Consider the following 18,264-nt stretch of genomic DNA (forward strand, 5'->3'; position numbering starts at 1 on the left):
AGGGGGGGGGTGCGGGCAAGACGAAGTTGTTCCAGGTATTGAGTTCAAAGTCGATGACCCAGTAGAGCGTGATGGGGGTTTGTGCCTTGTCTGGCTTGCCGTCTGGATTCAGCCGGCAGGCACGCTGGGTGAGACAGGAGAGCGTTGAGGAGACGGGCGTGCTTGGACGCTCTCTCGAATCGTTCTTGGGGGTTTGGACCTTTTGGAGCCATGCTGGGCGGGATGTTGACGAGTCAATGCTGAAAGGACCTTTCTTTGGTAGATGTTGGATGGGCTCTTCTAAGGTACACACGAGTACGAGTCAAAACTGTCAATAAGGAGGCACCGCTTTACGCGGTCGGAGAACGCGTTGTGACATTGCACATGACGCGTCTTGTGTTTCACCGTTGGAATATGACCCTCGTCCGAGCATCTATTCCATGAACGTGCATTTTAATCACCTCCTCCATGTTTTCAGCTTCGCTGATTTATCTCGCTGTGTATCCGCCATCAACAACAAAGTCCGCGCCAGTGGTGTAAGTGCTTGCATCCGAAGCGAGGTAGAGATACACCCCCTTGAGCTCTCTAGGGTCGGCATCTCGTTTCATTGGCGTCAATTCATACCAGTGTTCCTTCATCTCGAATGGACAGTCTCCACTAATGGCAGTGTCTATGTATCCAGGACTGACAGCATTGACTCTAGCGAATCCGGCCCATTCCACAGCCAGACTCTTCGCGAGATGTATCACACCTGCCTTTGCCGAATTATAGCATGCCTTTTGATACGAGTTTAGTTGTGCGACACTTGTGGCGAGCAGCATCATCACTCACCTGTTGTTGAGGCACGTTTGCTGCGTGACCAGACATGCTGGCTGTGAATATCATATTTCCGGATCCTTGTTTCCGAAAGATCTCACCGGCCACACGAGCGCAGTAGTATGCTCCATTATAGTCGACATTGACCACCCGATGCCAATCCTCCAGTTTGTCGTCGAGCCCTCCGGCCTTTGAAGGAATACCGGCATTGGCAATCATAACGTCGAGTCGACCAAAGTCTCGGACGACCGCTTGTACGGTGCTTTCGACCTGTAAAAGAAGATCTTAGCACTTGGATTGCTTGGAGGCAATTCGATCAGTTTTACCTGGCCATATTCGGCAACGTCGCACTGGTAGGCCTTGCACTTGATGTTGAAATCTTTTTCGATGGTCGCCGCCAGCTTCGAAGCGTTCGGTGACTTGTGATACCACAATGCAATGTTTGATCCGGCTTCAGCGAGTCCTCGGCAGATTTCATAGCCAATGCCACCGCTACCACCAGTACAGATGGTCACCTTCCCAGTCATGTCGAACATCTTGAAGACTGAGTCCTGTACCGGTGGGTTTGGCCATCGCTTGCTGACAGGAGTACCTAGAGAACCCATATTGGCGAGATTTGTGCGTTGGTTCCTACTGCGTGTTGTGTCTGGAGGCGTCTGGAGGCTGTTTCTAGACGTTATGCGAGGCAAACATGGGCTCTGGTCTTACGAAGCACCGCTCAATGCTGGTACAATTTAATACTATATATCTGACTATCATGACCCAGGCTATCAATTCGGAATATCTACCGCATCATATGTGGTCAGAATGATCTTTGGTTGTGATACTCTTGAACCCCGTCAAGTGTATTCTGGAGCGCTGTGTCACTCGGAGGACAATTTACTCGGAGTATTGTGCTCCGCCATGTTGAACATGTTATCCGAATACAGGGTACCAGTGGAGTATCCACTCCGTTACCGTGATCGGGTGACGTTCTCAAATCAACCTTCCAACCCCACGGAGCACTGTTCTCCTTGACTAAATCTTTGGGTCACCACGTCTTTTCCCAGAACTGCCACTCCGCGTTAGTCCACGTTCGCCCCATGGTAGGAGAGACTGGCTCCTCCTTATTGCGGAGTTATGGCGAGGAACGGGACATGGGTGTGGTAATTCGAATCAAACTATTAATACTCGCAGTTCGCCATTTGTGATCGGCATATCTGACTTGCACAAAAAGCTTGACGAAAGCGACCCTTTGTATCAGCATTCCAACAACTCCCGAAATGAAAGACCAAGATATTGTCGGCGAGGCTCTTGCCAAGGTACTTCCTCAATATGGGAAGCCATGGTACCGTGTTCCGCATCTGCTGAAGTTGAATCTTATCCTTCTGGTGCCTCTATTATCTTCGGCGGTCGCGGGTTACGATGGTATGAAGATGCTCGCAGGGCGGCTCCGTCGTGACAGAGACTAATCTGTATTCTAGGATCGATGATGAACGGTCTTCAGTCGACCGATTCCTGGAAGAAATTCTTCAACAATCCAACTGGAACTAGACTCGGGGTAGTTAATGCAGCCCAGTCGATCGGATCCGTTGCTGTGCTCCCCGTTGTTGGTATGGTCAATGACAAGATTGGTCGGAAATGGACACTCTTCATTGGTATCGTCACGATCATCATCGCCAGCATCATACAAGCTGCATCCATCAACTATGGCATGCTGGTGGCCTCAAGAATCATTGTTGGAGCTGGGGGTATGCTCGTCTCTCAGCCTTCACCTATGCTCATTGGAGAGTTGAGTTTTCCTACACATCGAGGAAAATTCACCTCGCTCTTCTGGACATGCTACTATTTCGGGGCAATTTTGGCTTCATGGTCGACGTGAGTGCTCGCTTTCTAGTCCCTGGGAACATTGTCCTGACAATCACAGATATGGCACCCAAAAGCATATTGGATCTTCCGATTGGGCCTGGCGAGCACCATCTATTCTTCAAGCTGCTTATCCATTCATTCAGCTCTGTTTCTTCTGGTTCGTTCCAGAAAGTCCCAGGTGGCTGGTAAGCTCTCATCAGAGTCAGACTTTACTCTGATGTTAACTTCATTGCAGATTGCGAACGGAAAAATTGCTGAGGCCAGGGAGATTCTCGCTCGCTATCACACTGGCGGCGATTCTAACCACATGCTTGTTGAGTTTGAGATGGCTGAAATCTCCTCTGCAATCGAAGCTGAGAGACAAGCTGCTGCAACGAAATGGAGTTCTCTTGTATCAACTCCTGGCAATCGCAAGCGAACATGTAAGCTTCCAAGCTTCTCCTAGTCTGGCTGTGGTACTGACTTTTGTAGTTATTGTGGTTTGCCTAGGCGCATTTGCGCAGTGGAATGGTGTGGCTGTTGTTTCCTACTACCTGACCCTGGTTCTAGACACAGTGGGTATCAAGGATGCTGATACGCAGACACTTATCAATGGGTCAGCCTTATGAACATTCCTCCTTGAACTGACGAAGCTAACCTCACCTCCAGTTTGCTCCAAATCTTCAACTTTTGGGCAGCTGTCAGTGCGGCTTTCCTCGTGGATCGCCTTGGCCGAAGGACGCTGTTCACCTGGTCTGGCATTGGCATGTTGATATCCTTCGTCATATGGACCGCCTGTTCCGCCGTCTTTGACATGAGCGCAAACAAAGGAGCAGGTGTGGCGGTGGTCGTCTTCATTTTTATCTATGTGAGTCCAATATGATCCGGTATTCAGTGCTGGCCGGCGGACACCACTAACAGCTCCTTAGTTCTTCCACTACGACATCGCATACACTCCTCTTCTCTTCGGTTACAGTACCGAAATTCTTCCATATTCGCTTCGCGCAAAGGGGTTGACTGCAGAAATGCTGTCCATCTACGGCTCACTGGTCATTCTGGCTTTTGTGAATCCAATCGCGCTTGACAACATAGGCTGGCACTACTACATCGTATTTTGTTGCATTCTGGTTGCAATTAATGTCATCACCTGGTTCTTTTTCCCAGAGACAAAGGGACACAGTCTGGAGGAGATTGCTGAAATCTTTGATGGGCCCCAATCACGTCCTATGATGGATAGTATTATGCTTGGAAAGGACGACGAAAACCAAACCGTTCAGCATGTTCAGAAAGTCTGAGGGCACATCGACGCAAATATTTACGGTAGTATTCATTCCTATACTTTTGGCTACCTCAGCATGTGCTGGCTTCGTTCGGAGTAGAAGTTAGAAATTATTCTCCATCCGAGACCGAAGTTCGGATTAAATCTACATTTAATGATATATTTGGCCTGCTGTATACCTTAGGGCGGATCATTTGAGTCAACACTGCCATTTTCCCGTCATATCACAGAACTCAGCATTTCATGTTCCAAAATACCTCGCTGAGCCCTCGAGGAGTCACACACTCAGATCGCTGATCATATTTCAAATGGATGAGGAAGTACTCGATACACCTGTCGAGAAGACTCTTTCATCATGCTCAGACTGTCGACGACGAAAACTTCGTTGTGATCGTGGCCAACCATGCGATAATTGCACAAGACACGGGCGAAACTGTTCTTATGAAAAGATTTCGAGAACTCCTTTGACTCGGAAGCATCTGAGTCATGTGGAACAAGAACTTGCCAAAGCGAAAGCACTTCTCCGGCAATATCAAGGCGGCCATTCACTTTCGGCGCCGTCCCCTTCGAGTCAACGTTTGGGCAATCAGAGACTGGAACATGCTTCTGATTCAACCTTAGGGAACGCTCCTAACAGTCCCCGGTTGAGTTCCCAAGATGAATCGTCGGACATAGCTCTTATGGTAGGACATGAGACGTCCGTCGTCTCTACGACAGGACCGAACGGCATTGACGGCCGCCAACAACCTACTCAAAGCACTGCAAATGGCAGTCGCACGATTAGTCCGACTTTCTCTCTAGAAACATCGCCCGCTCATCCAGATTTTGACTGGGATGAACGCATTCAGAAAACTAATCATGCTCATTTCATTGACGGTATGGCTAGTTTGCCTGAACGAACAGCGCGAGGGTATATGGGAATTGCTTCTGGTGCGGCACTTCTCAGGCTTGCTGACGATACAGCCGATGCCTCTCTCGAAATCGACAACAACCAGAATGAGGAGAACATGCAGGATACTCCTCCAATACCCAATGCTATCTTTTCACTGTCACAGCTTGAACCTTTTGTCGAGGCATACTTCGCCACGTATCACATTTCTTATCCCATCATACATGAAGCCACCTTCAGAGCACAATTCATGGAGGTTATACCCCGGCCAAAGGGCAATGCGTGGAAAGTCCTTTTGCACATTGTTGCCGCAATGGGTGCCTTTGCCTCTTCAGTCACGGCGCCAGAGGTTGATTTGGCACTATTCGAAGCTACCAAAGCACACATGTCAATAGACATGTTGGAGACAGGCAACATAATCCTGGTGCAAGCACTCACCTTGATTTCGAATTATGTTCAGAAACGAAACAAACCAAATTCCGGCTACAACTATTTGGGACTTGCAAAACGAATGGCCATGGGAATAGGATTGCACAAGGAATTTCCAGCGTGGCATTCCAATCCCTTCAAACTCGAGACGAGACGGCGTGTTTACTGGTGTCTATATATTTTCGACGTCGGAGCCACGATTACCTTTTCGCGGCCACTGGATCTACCAACGGATGGTATCGAGATCCAACTTCCACTGAATGTTGCCGATAGCGATATCACAGTCAATACGAAGAGATATCCTGCGGAGGTCCAGGAAACCACGCTGTATACACCTGTGCGATGTCAAGCCAAATTCCACCTGGCAACGACGCAAATCTATGCGAAGTTGATTTCGGCACCCTTTCCATCCGCAGAGCAAATGCTCCAAGCCGATGATGCTAACTTGGTGAAGTGGTTACGAGAGATCCCTCCTTACTACCAGGAAGGCGCCGACCTACCTTCCAAATTCCGCCTGTCTCAATCGATACTTCAATGGCGCTGGCGCAATTTCAGAATTCTCATGTATCGACCCTTTTTGATGCGCAAGTTTCTCACGAAGAAGCGAACCGTTATAACTACATCCCCTCACGACGAGAATGCGATTCAACGATGTCTAGACGCTGCGGCAGAATCAATCCAATCAATCACCAGCTACTGGCAACAGAGTAATCCTCAAAATGTTTTGGCATGTTGGTATTCATTGTATTTCTTGTTCCAGGCAACGCTCATTCCCGTCATCTGCCTGAGGAATGAACCACACTCATCTCTGGCCGGTGCCTGGCGGAATCAAGTATTCAGCGCTCTCGAAGCCATTTCAGACATGTCTCGCCTCAATTCTGCCGCCACCCGATGCTATAATATCATCACCAAAATATGTGGAGCGTATCTGGGCCAAGACAGTACTGGGCAGTGGGAAGGCCTCTCTGCGACATCCGAAAGTCCCTTGACACAGCTCAATGCTCTCAACACCTTCATGTGGCCAATGACGGAACCTCAGTACTTTTCCAATGGTTACGACCTCGCTTTTCTGGAATCTGTGCCGGTTGACTTTGTGAACCAGCAGTTTCAGATGTGATCATGGACTAGCTTCCTTCATGGTAAGGAGTAAGCGCCATCGATCACCAGATTCGCTCCGGTCATATACGACGACGCGTCACTGGCCAGGAAGACATAAGCCTAGATATCATTAGCTGGCTTTCTTCACGGTGATTTGGTACAAGCATACCCCTTTCAGCTCATAAGGGTCACACAATCTTTGAGCTGGGATCATGCCAAACCACTTATCGCGCCACTCCTGAGGGTGAACTGATAGCATATCAGTTGCGATGAAGCCCGGAGATACACAATTGACTCGGCAAAAGTCAACCCATTCAACAGATAGACATTTGGCCAGCATCACCAAACCAGATTTTGAGCTATTGTAAACAGACTGGCGTTGCGGGGTATTCACCAGGATCGCACTGACGCTGGCGGTGAAAATGATGTTGCCAAAGCCTTGTCGTTTGAAGATACGACCCGCGGCTTGGGCTGTCCAGAAAGCACCGTCCAGGTTGACTTTCATGATCTCTCTCCATTGGTCGACCGTTATGTCCTCAGCTGCATAGTGCGAGGCAATGCCCGCGTTTGCGACGACAATATCCAGCTTCCCAAAGTCCTTGGCAATTTGATTCAACACTGCTTCAATCGCCTCTTGGTCCTTGACTTCAGCTTGGTATGCACGGCACTTGACGCCATTTGCGCTTGCTATCTCCGCCGCAACTGCTTCTGCATCCTTGGAGGAGTTGTAAATCACGGCAACATCTGCACCGGCTTCGGCAAGGCCTCTCGAGACTTCCAGGCCGATTCCTCGAGAACCACCTGTTATAGCTGCCACTTTGCCTTTCAAGCTGAATGCTTGAAGCACGTTTTGGTTATCTGGCTTTGCGAGAACCATGTTGTCAAAGAATTTAGTGACAAGGTCTAATGGAGTTGTCAAAGAAAAGCACTTTTACTGTTTGATTATTGACATGAGATCAAATAGTCCGGGTTTATTACTGTGTCTGCAAAGTTTATGGAGTACACAGCAACTGCTAGAGCCACCTGCAACTCGTCCGCAAAGATACTACACTTTTACTGTGCCGGCCATGCATTCCCGTTTTGTTCGGAGAATGACCGCGAGACGTCTGTGACGGTACGGAGTACTCGTAGCGAAGCCTCCTATGCAGTCATCTTTGCCGCTGGGGGGCCCGAATTGCGGAGACTCGGTACTGTGCCGGCAGAAATCATTTCGGAGGACTGTCGTCCGGATCCCTTTTTTCACTCATCTCACGGTCACACTCTCAATCATGAGATCGTATTTGACAATCTTGTTCCGGATCAGGTCTCCATTGATGGCGTCGTTTGTATCAAACCTCATTTGGCCCTTTTCCAGCGTCGGTTCGATTCCGGCAGCCACGTGGCGCCTTGCAACTCTTTCCCGAGCCAAACATGGTTCGACGTCGACAAAGATCTTGAGATCGAGGTACACATGGATGTCTCTCCACTTATCTTCGTCGAGAAGGAGGTAGTTTCCGTCGAGGACGATGATTGATGTCTCGGGGGATATCCCGATGTCGTCGTTCCTTGGGTCCTTCTCGGCGTGGTCGAACGACGGCGCGAGTATCGTCGGTCTGTCTGAAGGTGGTAGCCGGGCGGAATCGGCGAGACGCTTGATGAATGCGACCATGGCATCGACGTCAAAGGTCCAAGGCGCTCCACGTCGGATGTATGCTTCTTTTCGGTTCGGGAGGCTGTCAAGGTATTGTCGAGTGTAGTGAAACCCGTCCAGTGGTATTGTTTGCGCTCGACATTGAGCAGCAGCAGCAGCATCTGGTGGTGGCTCTTTTCTGTTGTTGTTGTTGATGAGGCTCACAACGGTCGCGGCGATTGTGCTCTTTCCACAACCCGGAGGACCTGCTATACCGACGATGAGTCGACCAGGTGCCTTTGCACGAGCCGCGGCGTGAATGTCGGCTGCCAATTTTGAATAAGTCTCATCCATTGTGCTAGTTAGGTAGAGAATATGCGCGCAATAAGATGGTGCTCAACCAGACATGACGTTTTCTCGTTGTCGCTGGCCCCAAGGATCCTGCATTCTATACCTAGTAGCCATAGCATTCGGAGCCTTGAAGCCTCGTCTGATATCTTTACTCGTACAGCATCGAACAGGGTACTCCATATGGTGTATTCTCCACAGTTCCAATTGTTTGAGCTTTGCATTGGGGAGGAAGGGGGGTTGTGGATCTCTACAACGTACGGACCACTGTCTTCCGACTCGGGAGTCATCGTTCCAGACAGACAATTGATCCGGTCCTCAGAATCGACCTGTATGATATGTCTCCTCGGAAAAGAATCACTTGCTCCGTAACGTTTCATGTCCATCGAGCAGCGCATTTGATGACATTCTGGAGTATCCACTGCTTGATCAATAACCATACCATCTTCAAGTCCAAACCAAACAATAATTAACCATACCTCGTCGTCTCTTTGCTTGATAACGTTCTGCAAGTCATACCGGACTCCTCTTGAGTTCAGGGTATATGTTTCATCCATTTTCTTCTGTCGAGGCGAATACCTCTTGAATTTTGTGCAAACCGCATTCATCCGCTTGCCACCTCATCTGTGACCGAGGACAAGGACAAAATCAAAGATATCTACCATCACTCATTCTCGCGGTCAAAGAATACGCCGAAGCATATCTCTTCTTCTTTATTTGGTCCCAAAATGGGCGACGCCGGAAATGTCGAAAAGGGAACCAACCCATCGTTCGTCCTCAAGGCCGTCAAGGACGTCAGCTTCGACGACATCCCCAGGCCGACGATGACGGACCCTTACGATGTCCTCATCCACGTCGGGCAGACGGGCATCTGCGGCAGCGACGTGCACTACTGGCAACGCGGCCGCATCGGGGATTTTGTCTTGACGTCGCCCATCGTCTTGGGTCACGAATCCTCGGGCACGGTCGTCGAGGTCGGTTCGGCGGTGAAGAATTTACGGGTCGGGGACAGAGTCGCCATCGAACCGGGGGTGCCCTGTCGACACTGCGATTACTGTCGGTCGGGATCCTACAATCTGTGTCCGGACACCGTGTTCGCGGCGACCCCTCCACACAACGGGACCCTCTCAAAATACTACAAGACGGCCGCGGATTTTTGCTACCCCCTGCCGGACCACATGAGCCTCGAGGACGGGGCCTTGTGCGAACCGGTCGCCGTGGCCGTACAGATTTGCAAAGTCGGCAACGTTCGCGCGGGTCAGACGGTCGTGGTGTTTGGTTGCGGCCCCATAGGACTGTTGGTGCAGTGCGTCGCCAAGGCCTACGCGGCGAAAACGGTCATTGGAGTCGACGTGAGTCGAAGTAGGATGGAGTTGGCGAAATCCGTGTTGAAATGTGCAGACGGGGTGTTTGAATCAAAGCCGATGCCTAGGACGGAACTTGGGGAAGGAGACGCCACCGAAAAGGAAAGCGAGTGGAACGCAAGGGCCGCCGAGGAGATCAAACGGACGTTCGACTTGGGAGAGGGTCCCGACGTGGTCGTCGACGCGACCGGCGCCCAAGCCTGTATCCAGACGGGGGTGAACCTCTGTAAAAAGGGTGGGACGTACGTCCAGGCGGGCATGGGGAAAGAAAATGTCGTCTTTCCCATCACCACGGCGTGCGTGAGGGACTTGACCATCCGAGGATCGATCAGGTACACGGCGGGAGTTTACCCTGCGGCCGTCGACCTGGTGGCTTCGGGTAAGGTCGACCCGAAAGTGTTGATCACTCACCGGTTTCCTTTTGAAAAGGCGGAGGAGGCGTTTGAGATTGTGAAGAAGGGAGGTGAGAACGTTCTCAAGGTCGTCATCGAGGGTGTGAAATGAAGTGAGTCCCCGACTCTCGCCGAAGGGGTAAGGAGGTGTATATCATCATATATATTCAGTTTTGGGTAATAAAAGAAAAGAGCTTTAGTGGTTCCGAGGTGGCACTAAACTTTGTCAATGGGTAATTCGATGAAGACTTTCCAAAGTCTCACCGTGTTCCTCCTTTGTCATACTCTACCAAGGCTGCGAGGCCCCTTTTGTTGGTGGCTCCACTTTGTATGCATCCCGACAAGTCAAGTCTCTACGTCGGTGGAGGGTCAGTATGGAAAATGGAAAGTATCTTGAAACCGCACACTGCGAGATGTTGGAAAAATTACAATAGAAAAAAGATTTGTGGTTGGGAAGAAGACATGATCAAGGTTTAAAAAATGAATATCAGAAATTGTACAGTGGTATCTCTTTGACAACACAGGACTCTCCAAAAAGAAACACAATACGATATTACAGAGTACTTGGTGTCAATAGGAAAGGACATTCGCTTCCTTTGCCTCACCTCGCCTCTCGTCATTTCACACCAACCACAACGACGCCATCCACGACCTCGCTAAACATGGGGTATCGAACAATCAAATTTACCGTTCTCCGCTAGATGGAGGGGGGTTTTTTTTCCACTCAGTATTGGTACTTTTTGTTTAGTACTTTTCATAAAACCATGCCATGGCCTTGTCGAAGATGGATTTGCCGCCGGTCTCAATCACGTCACCGTGACATGGGATGATACGTTCGACGTCCCAGGACGACTTGATCTTTTTTGCCGATTCGGCGAACCCGGCACGGTCACCTTTACTGGCGGCGTACCACAAAAACCTCTTCTGCCATACCATGTCACCTCTCGTGTTCATGATGCCGCCAAAGAGTTTCGTTAGGATGCCGGATTGTGCATCGACGCCGGACTTGGAGAATTGCTCGGTGGCGGGAAGGTTGAAGAGGAGATCTGCTTCTATCATTGTCCTGGTGGGTTTGTGAACTATATTGGTTTGGGTTGTTGGTCAGTTCCTTGCCCACACGTACGGCAATACCACATCGACCGACGAGTTGGACTGGACGAGGGGATCAAAACTTACAAAACACAATCTCCTTGTTCGGGTGCATCGGGAAGTACTCGGACGAAAACTCCTGGTCGAATTCGGTCGTGACAGGCATGTCGGTCTTGACTTTGGCAGTGTAGACGTGGGAGAACTTGAGGTGGGCGTGTTTCTCGGGGAGTCCCTCGGGTCCGACCAGTTCAGCCTGGGGGAATTCTTTCGCCCACGCGTCGACCAACAAATGGTGCTCGACGTCCGGCGCGACGATGTACTTGATCGGTCCCATTGCCTTGACCTTGGCCTTGACTTCGGCGGTGAGTGCGACGGGGGAGAAGACGGCGACGTTCCCCGTCTGGAGCTTGACGAGGGTCGCGCGACCACCAATCTTGATGCGACCGAAGCGTAGAAAGGGCACGTTGAGTGTGGTGATGGGTGTGTTGGGGATGTCCCGAATGACGAGGACCTTTTCAGGGTCGCCGGTGAACAATTTCGACGCCATTTTTTCTACTTGGTAGCGGTGTAGTATATGAAGATGATGAGCCCGGAGGAGTGTGGAAGGGTCGTGTGTAAACAAATGTGATTCAGGTGATCAATCACTGCAACTGTAAAGTCAATGGGCAAGTGAGGAATGGGAAACGAAAAGTCGAATTCGAAGAGTCACAGTGACATTATATATAGAAGACTTTGAGACGAAAAGAGTAAGCATTTATATTCTTTCGTATTCCAAGTTATCATAAAAAGAAAGTGTGTGTACTTCGTATGAAGACGGAGATGACAACGTCATGGATTCCCGAAGCACATGCAGTTTCTAGACGGTGAATATTTTATTATTTTATTCCAAATGCACAAAAGCTCGAGCGAATTCGAGCGAAGCGAACTGCAATTAGTTAGACATCTACCGTAGGGGCGCCAAGTGCCCAAAACCCACCTAGAACCTCGGCATTCAATAGGCGCTAATATAGGGATTCTCGTTCGCATCGGACAATTTACCTATTACTTCGTGCCTATAAGAATACCTTATAGTGAGGTGATTTAGGGGCATTATTCCTAGGCAGCGTTGAGGGTGCCTAATCCCCGGCTCTTCCCCGACTTACCATAGCTACTAGGTATGGACAGTGCAAGTTCGAACGAAAATCTGTCATGATCCTTGCACCACTTGGTATAATGGCTTCTCTTACTCATCAGACACTTCGTATTCGCGTATGAGAAACGCCTTTGTAAGGGTGAATAAGCTGTTGACACAGAACCCGAGAGCTCCTTGACCAGAAAGATACAATTGGCCCGCTATTGTGGCTGAGAATATGGAGAACTTTACCCATAGGACCTGTACCGTAGGCAGGAAATACTGAGCGTCGTTGTTTATTTGAAAAATCCTTCGGCCGTAAATTCAATCATTCCCTCCAGTCAACAGTATTTGGAACGACAAAAGGAACGTCCACATATTGGAGATTTATCAAGCCATAACATTGTTAAGAAAACCACATTTGATACACTCATATTTCCTAGACACGAACATCTAAGACTATCTATCTCGCCAATACCATCTTTTGTACAATTGCGAGCTTGCTAAAATCATAGAGGTAAACAACACCACTACAACAATCCACTACCAGCACATACATTTCTCCTTCCTTGGTCAAATTTCCTCATCATATCATCATACCATATATTGTCATGACCCATCTGCCCCGAGTTTGAATGATCAAACAAGGCATACGCCGCACCTGACTGCTGGGCATTCGGTTGATCAGGCCTTGCGGGAATTACGAGATTCCTCATTCCCCTCCTGGGACTTTGCAACCCTTTCGGCGTCACCAAAAGGATATCTGGGTTGTTTCCGGTGGATGTATCCACGGGTGCCCATATCTTTCGCGACACTGGAGTAGATAGAGCAGAATCAAGAGCTTCGTTGTTGAGGACCATCCCAGGAGACCGGAGATAGATAGCCTGGTCATAGCCCCAATGGTGCCATTGCAATTCTCCCAAGAGCTGTGCATTCGTCCCCCAGGCATTGTTGATTCGTACGGGGTGGTATATGAGACCGTATAGTTCCTGGACCTCTCGCATAAAACTCAAAGCAGACATGTGCGCGGAGGACAATTCGGCTTCCCATGTGGCAGGGTATATGAGGACGATAGATGGCTCCTGGGACAGGCGTGACGATTCCCTTTGCTGCTTTGCGAATAATAGAGTTGAACATAGGTCTTGGGGCTCCAGAAGAATGAACATGTAGGCGAGACGTTCAAGTGCCGGCCTCTCAGGGGCTTGTTGACTTCTCGAGCTCATCTCGGAAGAGTCCTGAAGTGGGAGTTGATCCTTTTCCTGCACCTCAACCGGTACCTGAACAGTGACAACATTCTCGTCGTCCTCGTGCAATCCGGAATTACCCAGCACAGATGAATCTGGATTTACAGGCTGCTCGAGGATTCTTGTGGTGCTTTCATTGTCCGAGTTCTGGAATTGAGGTGGGAGAGTTGCTATCGGTTTCGGCTCTGGAGGCCTTTTCAAAGCTTCTTGTATGGATCGAACTGTCTGTTGCTGTAATACATAACCACACATGAACAGTAAGAACGTAAAGATGCAGACCACTCCGCTCGATAGAGCCACAGACACAGCCGAGGACGTAAGGAGCACCATGAGGGTGCAAGGACCAAGTAATGGTCCAGGTATTCGGAGTTCGCACTGTTTCCTGCGCACTGACGAGATCTTTCAGAATGCTTCGATTTTTTGTTGAGTTTCAAGTGGTGAATTTGTGTCACTTCGATATCGATTCCGAGGCTGGTTCGTTTGATTTACTTGGATCTGAAGGACCATTTGTCGCTGTCGAGGAAAGTCGACTACTGTTTACTTTGGGTGTTGCGAGGCAACTGCGCGACTTTGGCCACTGACGTATTTGGCGCTTCACTTAACGCGAAATTTGTCAAAGGGCAGCCCGAACAACCACCACGAATTCCCTGCGCCGTCGACAACACTCGAGAAGGGTATCTAGAGGCTGTCCTGGTTCTCTCATAAGATATTTTAGCGACCACTCACAGGTGATAACATGTCTCACCGCGCCGATGCCTCCAATACGCTCGACAACCGTGGCTATACTGGCCCTCTCATTCGAGGCCAGAATCCTGCCTTACTCCTCGAGACTGCTATGCGCGATCGAATAACCGACTCTCTATACTGGAAAGAACAATGTTTTGGTCTCAATGCTGCCACCTTGTGCGATCGAGCGGTTGAACTCACATATATTGGTGGCACTTATGGTGTTGCTATGAAACCTTCTCCGTTCATCTGCCTGGCCTTCAAACTGTTGACGCTTGTGCCCGACAAAGAGATCATACTGGAATACCTGAACTATGGAGGGGAAGAATGGAAATATCTGCGGGCTCTGGCTGCATTCTATGTGCGCTTGACCTTTGATCCGGCCGAGATTTACACAACGTTGGAGCCGCTCTTGGAGGACTCGAGAAAATTGAGACAACGAAGGAAAGAAGTATATGTCCTTGTCCATATGGATGAGTTCGTGGACAACCTCCTGACGAAGGACCGTGTTTGTGGAACAAGTCTATGGAAATTGCCCGCGAGACAGCTGCTTGAAGATCTTGACCAACTGGAAGAAAGAGTCAGTCCGCTCCAGGCGGAGCTGGATGCAATGGAAGAGGACGATGAGATCATGGAAGATGTCGACCGAAACGGTACAAGAAGTGAGAACGGTGAAAGTCCCGGGAGCGACGACAGGAGCAGAGATCGGAGTAGAAGTCGGAGTGGTTCGGAAAGTGACTGAAAGGCATTGATAGGTTTGCTCGCAAAGACTACAAGGCTAATCGAGACCGTCACCGGAATCTACACAACAACGAAATCGTCGCCTCCATCGCTGGATGTTTGTTCCACAGCAGGTTCACCAGCATCGTCTGCTTCTTCCCGAAGTCCAGGATCTCGAGTGTCCTTATCAAATGGCGAAAGCGTTGCTGCTTGAGACCTGATGAGATCCAGCAGTGACGTGCTGTCATCTTGTCGATGCCAGGTTGGATGTTCAATGTGGATTTCTGTCCCCTCGGGCAAAGTGTTGTCTTCTTCGGACATCGGCTCGCCTTCGAGTTGAGGGCTCGGAGGTAGAGCGGGTACAACGCCTTGTTCCTGATGACCTGTATCCTCTTCCTGGAGCGATGGTGTTCGTGAAAGCACCACCGAGGTATCGGATTTGAACGATTCGTCGTCACCACCATTACTTGTAATGGAGTGTTCAGACCCATCATCTTCGAAATCTTGCGACAGACCAGGGCCATCTCGCTTCTCGCGGTACAAAAATTGACGGTCTCTCCAGACGTCCTTCCTCATCCATCGAGACCACTCGGGTCCATCACATGGCATGTCGAAAAGCTCCACCATGTTTGGTCCGCCAATGTTGGTGTTGACCACGTTCAGTAGGGTAATTGAAAAGTCATCGGAAGCGATTGGCATGAATGGACCTGCGTATGCACGAACCGGCCAAACGTTCCATTTATTCTGTAATTGGGTAATGGTTTCGTTGGCAATCTGGTCGAGCACTTCTGAACTCATTCGAGTTGCATGGTTGATCAACACGACCGGTTCATTTGAGTTGATGTGGACGGTACGCGATCGCGGGAGGGTTTGGTCGAGGAGGTTCTGAAGTGAACGTCCGACCTGACTGGCTGGTGTGTCCCTCTCGGCCTTACTAGTTGTGTCATCCTCGCCTTCATCTAATGATGTACTCTCGTCGTACATTGTTGGTGAGGATGAGGTCTCGTTAGACATTAGATTTTCCGATACCAAACTGCCGACTTTGACGATATCGGCATCATCGTAACCCATCTTGGCGAGGGCGTCGCATACTTTGGCCACGAGTAAGACACCAGGACTCTTTGTGTCTGAGGGTCGGTTCTCTGCGACTGTTGCATCATGCTTATCGAACCGAATGATATCGTCGACCTTGATGCCATGAAAGGATGGTAAATTGAGGATACTGTCCATGTTGATGACGAAATGTGAGTCGTTGACTCTCAGGTAATCATCAACGAATAAATTATCGATAGAGATGTCTTAAATGTTGTGTTTCTGTTTTTGGCGAAGGATTCTTATCTACAGATGTCTAAACAGCGCGTATTGCATCACACACCTTATCGTCACCAATATCGTATTTCGCACGTCTGAAGTTAAAAAAAGGGCCCTGCATGGTGAGCTGTGTCGATCCCGTGGCAAAAACTTCCAGGGTACGACTTACTGGAGGGACATGGATTATTTTTGGAGTGCATGGTTGGAATATTTTGATAGAGATGCATTCGTTGAGATCAAATTTGAGAGGACAAGAACAGGAACAAATACAAGTATCAGCACTGGTATATGTACGTCTATACATATAATGGGATTTGATGGAGTCGAGAGATAGGCCTGTGCCTATTCCTTCAAGTAGCTTGTCCTTCTAGATTGAACAGGCACCCTGATGCATCACAATCAATGTCGACAAGGTACCGAATGGCAGCCTGCTTAAAGGGGTTTGACGTCACGGAGCAAGGGTGTTGCCCGCCGCCAGCGAAATTTCGCAAGAGTCGGGCGACGAGGGTATATCAACACTGCGCGAGATTTTTATCTTCATCGACAGAATCGACAGGTCTTTCCATGGCATTGACTATTGGAAGCCCGCCATGCCTTGTTCATAGTCTCGTTGTAGGACTGGAGTCTGTGCGGAGTCGATATCCTGCGGTGCAGGAGCCAGCCAAGCGAATGCTGTTGACGATAATGCGAGATCAGTTGGAAACTGACCTGCAAGAGTAATAGACTCATACTACTGCTAGAGTCCGTGGATCTCAATTACTCAGCCTCCTCCGAGATAGGCTTCCTTTCTGAGTTGCTTGGCCGCCTTGCGAGCCTGGTGTAGACTGCCTCCGTACGAGGTGAGCAATTCCAGTCGTTTGGTCAAGGCGTCTTCCGTCACAGTGTCTAGTATGAATCGACCCATCTGACCACTCCTCCAGCGTTGGACAAACTGCAACGCTGAAGATTCAAAATCAGGGAGACCACCCTTTTTCAGGCGACCTTGCTTGCGAGCGAGTGCTTCGAGCACCACAAAGATGTCGTTGGTCGGTCCGGAGAACATATTGTACAGAGTCGGGTCGTTCAAATTGAGGTGGAAAAGGAGGTAGTCGGCGATGGTCGTCGGTGGAATTATGGTGTCCTTGACACTCCCGCAGAGTGCCAACTTGAGCATGCTCTCGGCGTCAGGTACGTACGGGACAAACACTCCCGGCGTGTCGAGAACGTAGACTCCCTCTCTCCCTTCGTCGCCCTCGATGATCTTGACGCTCGTACCGATCTTTCTCGTCACGCCGGGCTGGTCTCCTGTCCTCGCCGCCTTCTTCTTGCCCAGACTCACGTTGCGAAGCGCATTCAGGAGCGAAGACTTGCCGACATTGGGCATGCCAACGACCATGAGACGTGTTCCGAAGAGTGAAGTAGAGTGGTTGGCGTGAGCTCGTGCAAAGTCCAGGACTTTACTTATCGTCGACCGAGACTTGATGTCGGTGAACAAAGATGTGGAAGGAGCGTCCCATTTTCTGATTGTGTTTTCCCTTTTTCTGTCTTCGCTCGTCGAGTTGCTCCCCAAGTCTTGCTTGGTGTAGACAATCAACCGTGGTCGTTCTCCCAGGTTCGCTTCGAACAGCGGGTTACGGGAGACGATGGGGGTGCGGTAATCGCGACATTCGATGACCAAATCGATCTGAGAGACCAAAGATCTCATCTTGGAGAGCCCGGCGGCATGGTGGCCGAGATAATACGATCTCGGTATGGAGGACAGGTTAGGGTAGACCTGTCGCGGGACGAATGCCTCCATGTTCGAGGTGGTAGAGGAATCTGGGTAGACTGTCGGCGAGCAGCCATCTCAACGATGATCCATACAATACGACATTGATCTGCGAGAACCGTTGGTCACAGGTCTGCCGCAAATGCATTCTTGAAGTAGAAAAGTCGAAAGACCGCAGTTGCACTTCAGAACAGTAAATCTCGCCGTACTGGAAATATAGGGTAAAGTATTTTCACCTTACACACCTACTCCTTCTACTGCATTTCTCGATGTCAGGGCATCCTGA

General features: G+C 49.7%; 9 protein-coding genes across 9 annotated transcripts in view; 2 read left to right on the top strand and 7 right to left on the bottom strand.

Annotated features, from left to right (window-relative positions):
* Positions 1-212, bottom strand: part of PV06_05377 (uncharacterized protein) — a gene marked incomplete at its 5' end in the record, with an annotated part of 622 nt that extends 410 nt beyond the window's left edge. Inside the window, one exon of the mRNA XM_016406373.1 lies at positions 59-212. Within this exon, the coding sequence (XP_016264579.1) occupies positions 59-212 (154 nt within the window). The remainder of the gene's footprint in view (positions 1-58) is intronic.
* Positions 213-4,209: 3,997 nt separating this feature from the next.
* Positions 4,210-8,331, top strand: PV06_05378 (uncharacterized protein; the record flags this gene model as incomplete). The annotated part of the gene is made up of 1 exon (XM_016406374.1): positions 4,210-8,331. One exon carries the CDS (start codon positions 4,210-4,212, stop codon positions 6,334-6,336), a length of 2,127 nt encoding a protein of 708 aa, XP_016264580.1. The 3' UTR covers positions 6,337-8,331.
* PV06_05379 (uncharacterized protein) lies at positions 6,354-7,194 on the bottom strand (the record flags this gene model as incomplete). Its single annotated transcript, XM_016406375.1, has 2 exons — positions 6,354-6,437; positions 6,487-7,194. 2 exons carry the CDS (start codon positions 7,192-7,194, stop codon positions 6,354-6,356), a joined length of 792 nt encoding a protein of 263 aa, XP_016264581.1.
* Positions 7,561-8,280, bottom strand: PV06_05380 (uncharacterized protein; the record flags this gene model as incomplete). Its single annotated transcript, XM_016406376.1, has 1 exon — positions 7,561-8,280. The coding sequence occupies one exon, from the start codon at positions 8,278-8,280 to the stop codon at positions 7,561-7,563; it is 720 nt and encodes a 239-aa protein (XP_016264582.1).
* A 2,174-nt stretch (positions 8,332-10,505) lies between the features above and the next one.
* Positions 10,506-11,880, bottom strand: PV06_05381 (uncharacterized protein). Its single transcript, XM_016406377.1, has 2 exons — positions 11,207-11,880; positions 10,506-11,109 (listed from the first exon to the last, which is right to left on the bottom strand). The coding sequence occupies exons 1-2, from the start codon at positions 11,664-11,666 to the stop codon at positions 10,775-10,777; spliced, it is 795 nt and encodes a 264-aa protein (XP_016264583.1). The 5' UTR covers positions 11,667-11,880; the 3' UTR covers positions 10,506-10,774.
* Positions 11,881-12,646: 766 nt separating this feature from the next.
* On the bottom strand, positions 12,647-13,956 carry PV06_05382 (uncharacterized protein). Its single transcript, XM_016406378.1, has one exon. It carries the CDS (start codon positions 13,802-13,804, stop codon positions 12,761-12,763), a length of 1,044 nt encoding a protein of 347 aa, XP_016264584.1. The 5' UTR covers positions 13,805-13,956; the 3' UTR covers positions 12,647-12,760.
* PV06_05383 (uncharacterized protein) lies at positions 13,926-16,471 on the top strand. The gene has a single exon (XM_016406379.1). The coding sequence runs from the start codon at positions 14,211-14,213 to the stop codon at positions 14,940-14,942; it is 732 nt and encodes a 243-aa protein (XP_016264585.1). The 5' UTR covers positions 13,926-14,210; the 3' UTR covers positions 14,943-16,471.
* On the bottom strand, positions 15,002-16,150 carry PV06_05384 (uncharacterized protein; the record flags this gene model as incomplete). The annotated part of the gene is made up of 1 exon (XM_016406380.1): positions 15,002-16,150. One exon carries the CDS (start codon positions 16,148-16,150, stop codon positions 15,002-15,004), a length of 1,149 nt encoding a protein of 382 aa, XP_016264586.1.
* PV06_05385 (uncharacterized protein) lies at positions 16,451-18,108 on the bottom strand. The gene has a single exon (XM_016406381.1). The coding sequence runs from the start codon at positions 18,006-18,008 to the stop codon at positions 16,992-16,994; it is 1,017 nt and encodes a 338-aa protein (XP_016264587.1). The 5' UTR covers positions 18,009-18,108; the 3' UTR covers positions 16,451-16,991.
* Between the last annotated feature and the right edge of the window lie 156 nt (positions 18,109-18,264).

Source organism: Exophiala oligosperma (assembly GCF_000835515.1).
Source record: "Exophiala oligosperma strain CBS 72588 unplaced genomic scaffold supercont1.4, whole genome shotgun sequence".
NCBI lineage: Eukaryota > Fungi > Ascomycota > Eurotiomycetes > Chaetothyriales > Herpotrichiellaceae > Exophiala > Exophiala oligosperma.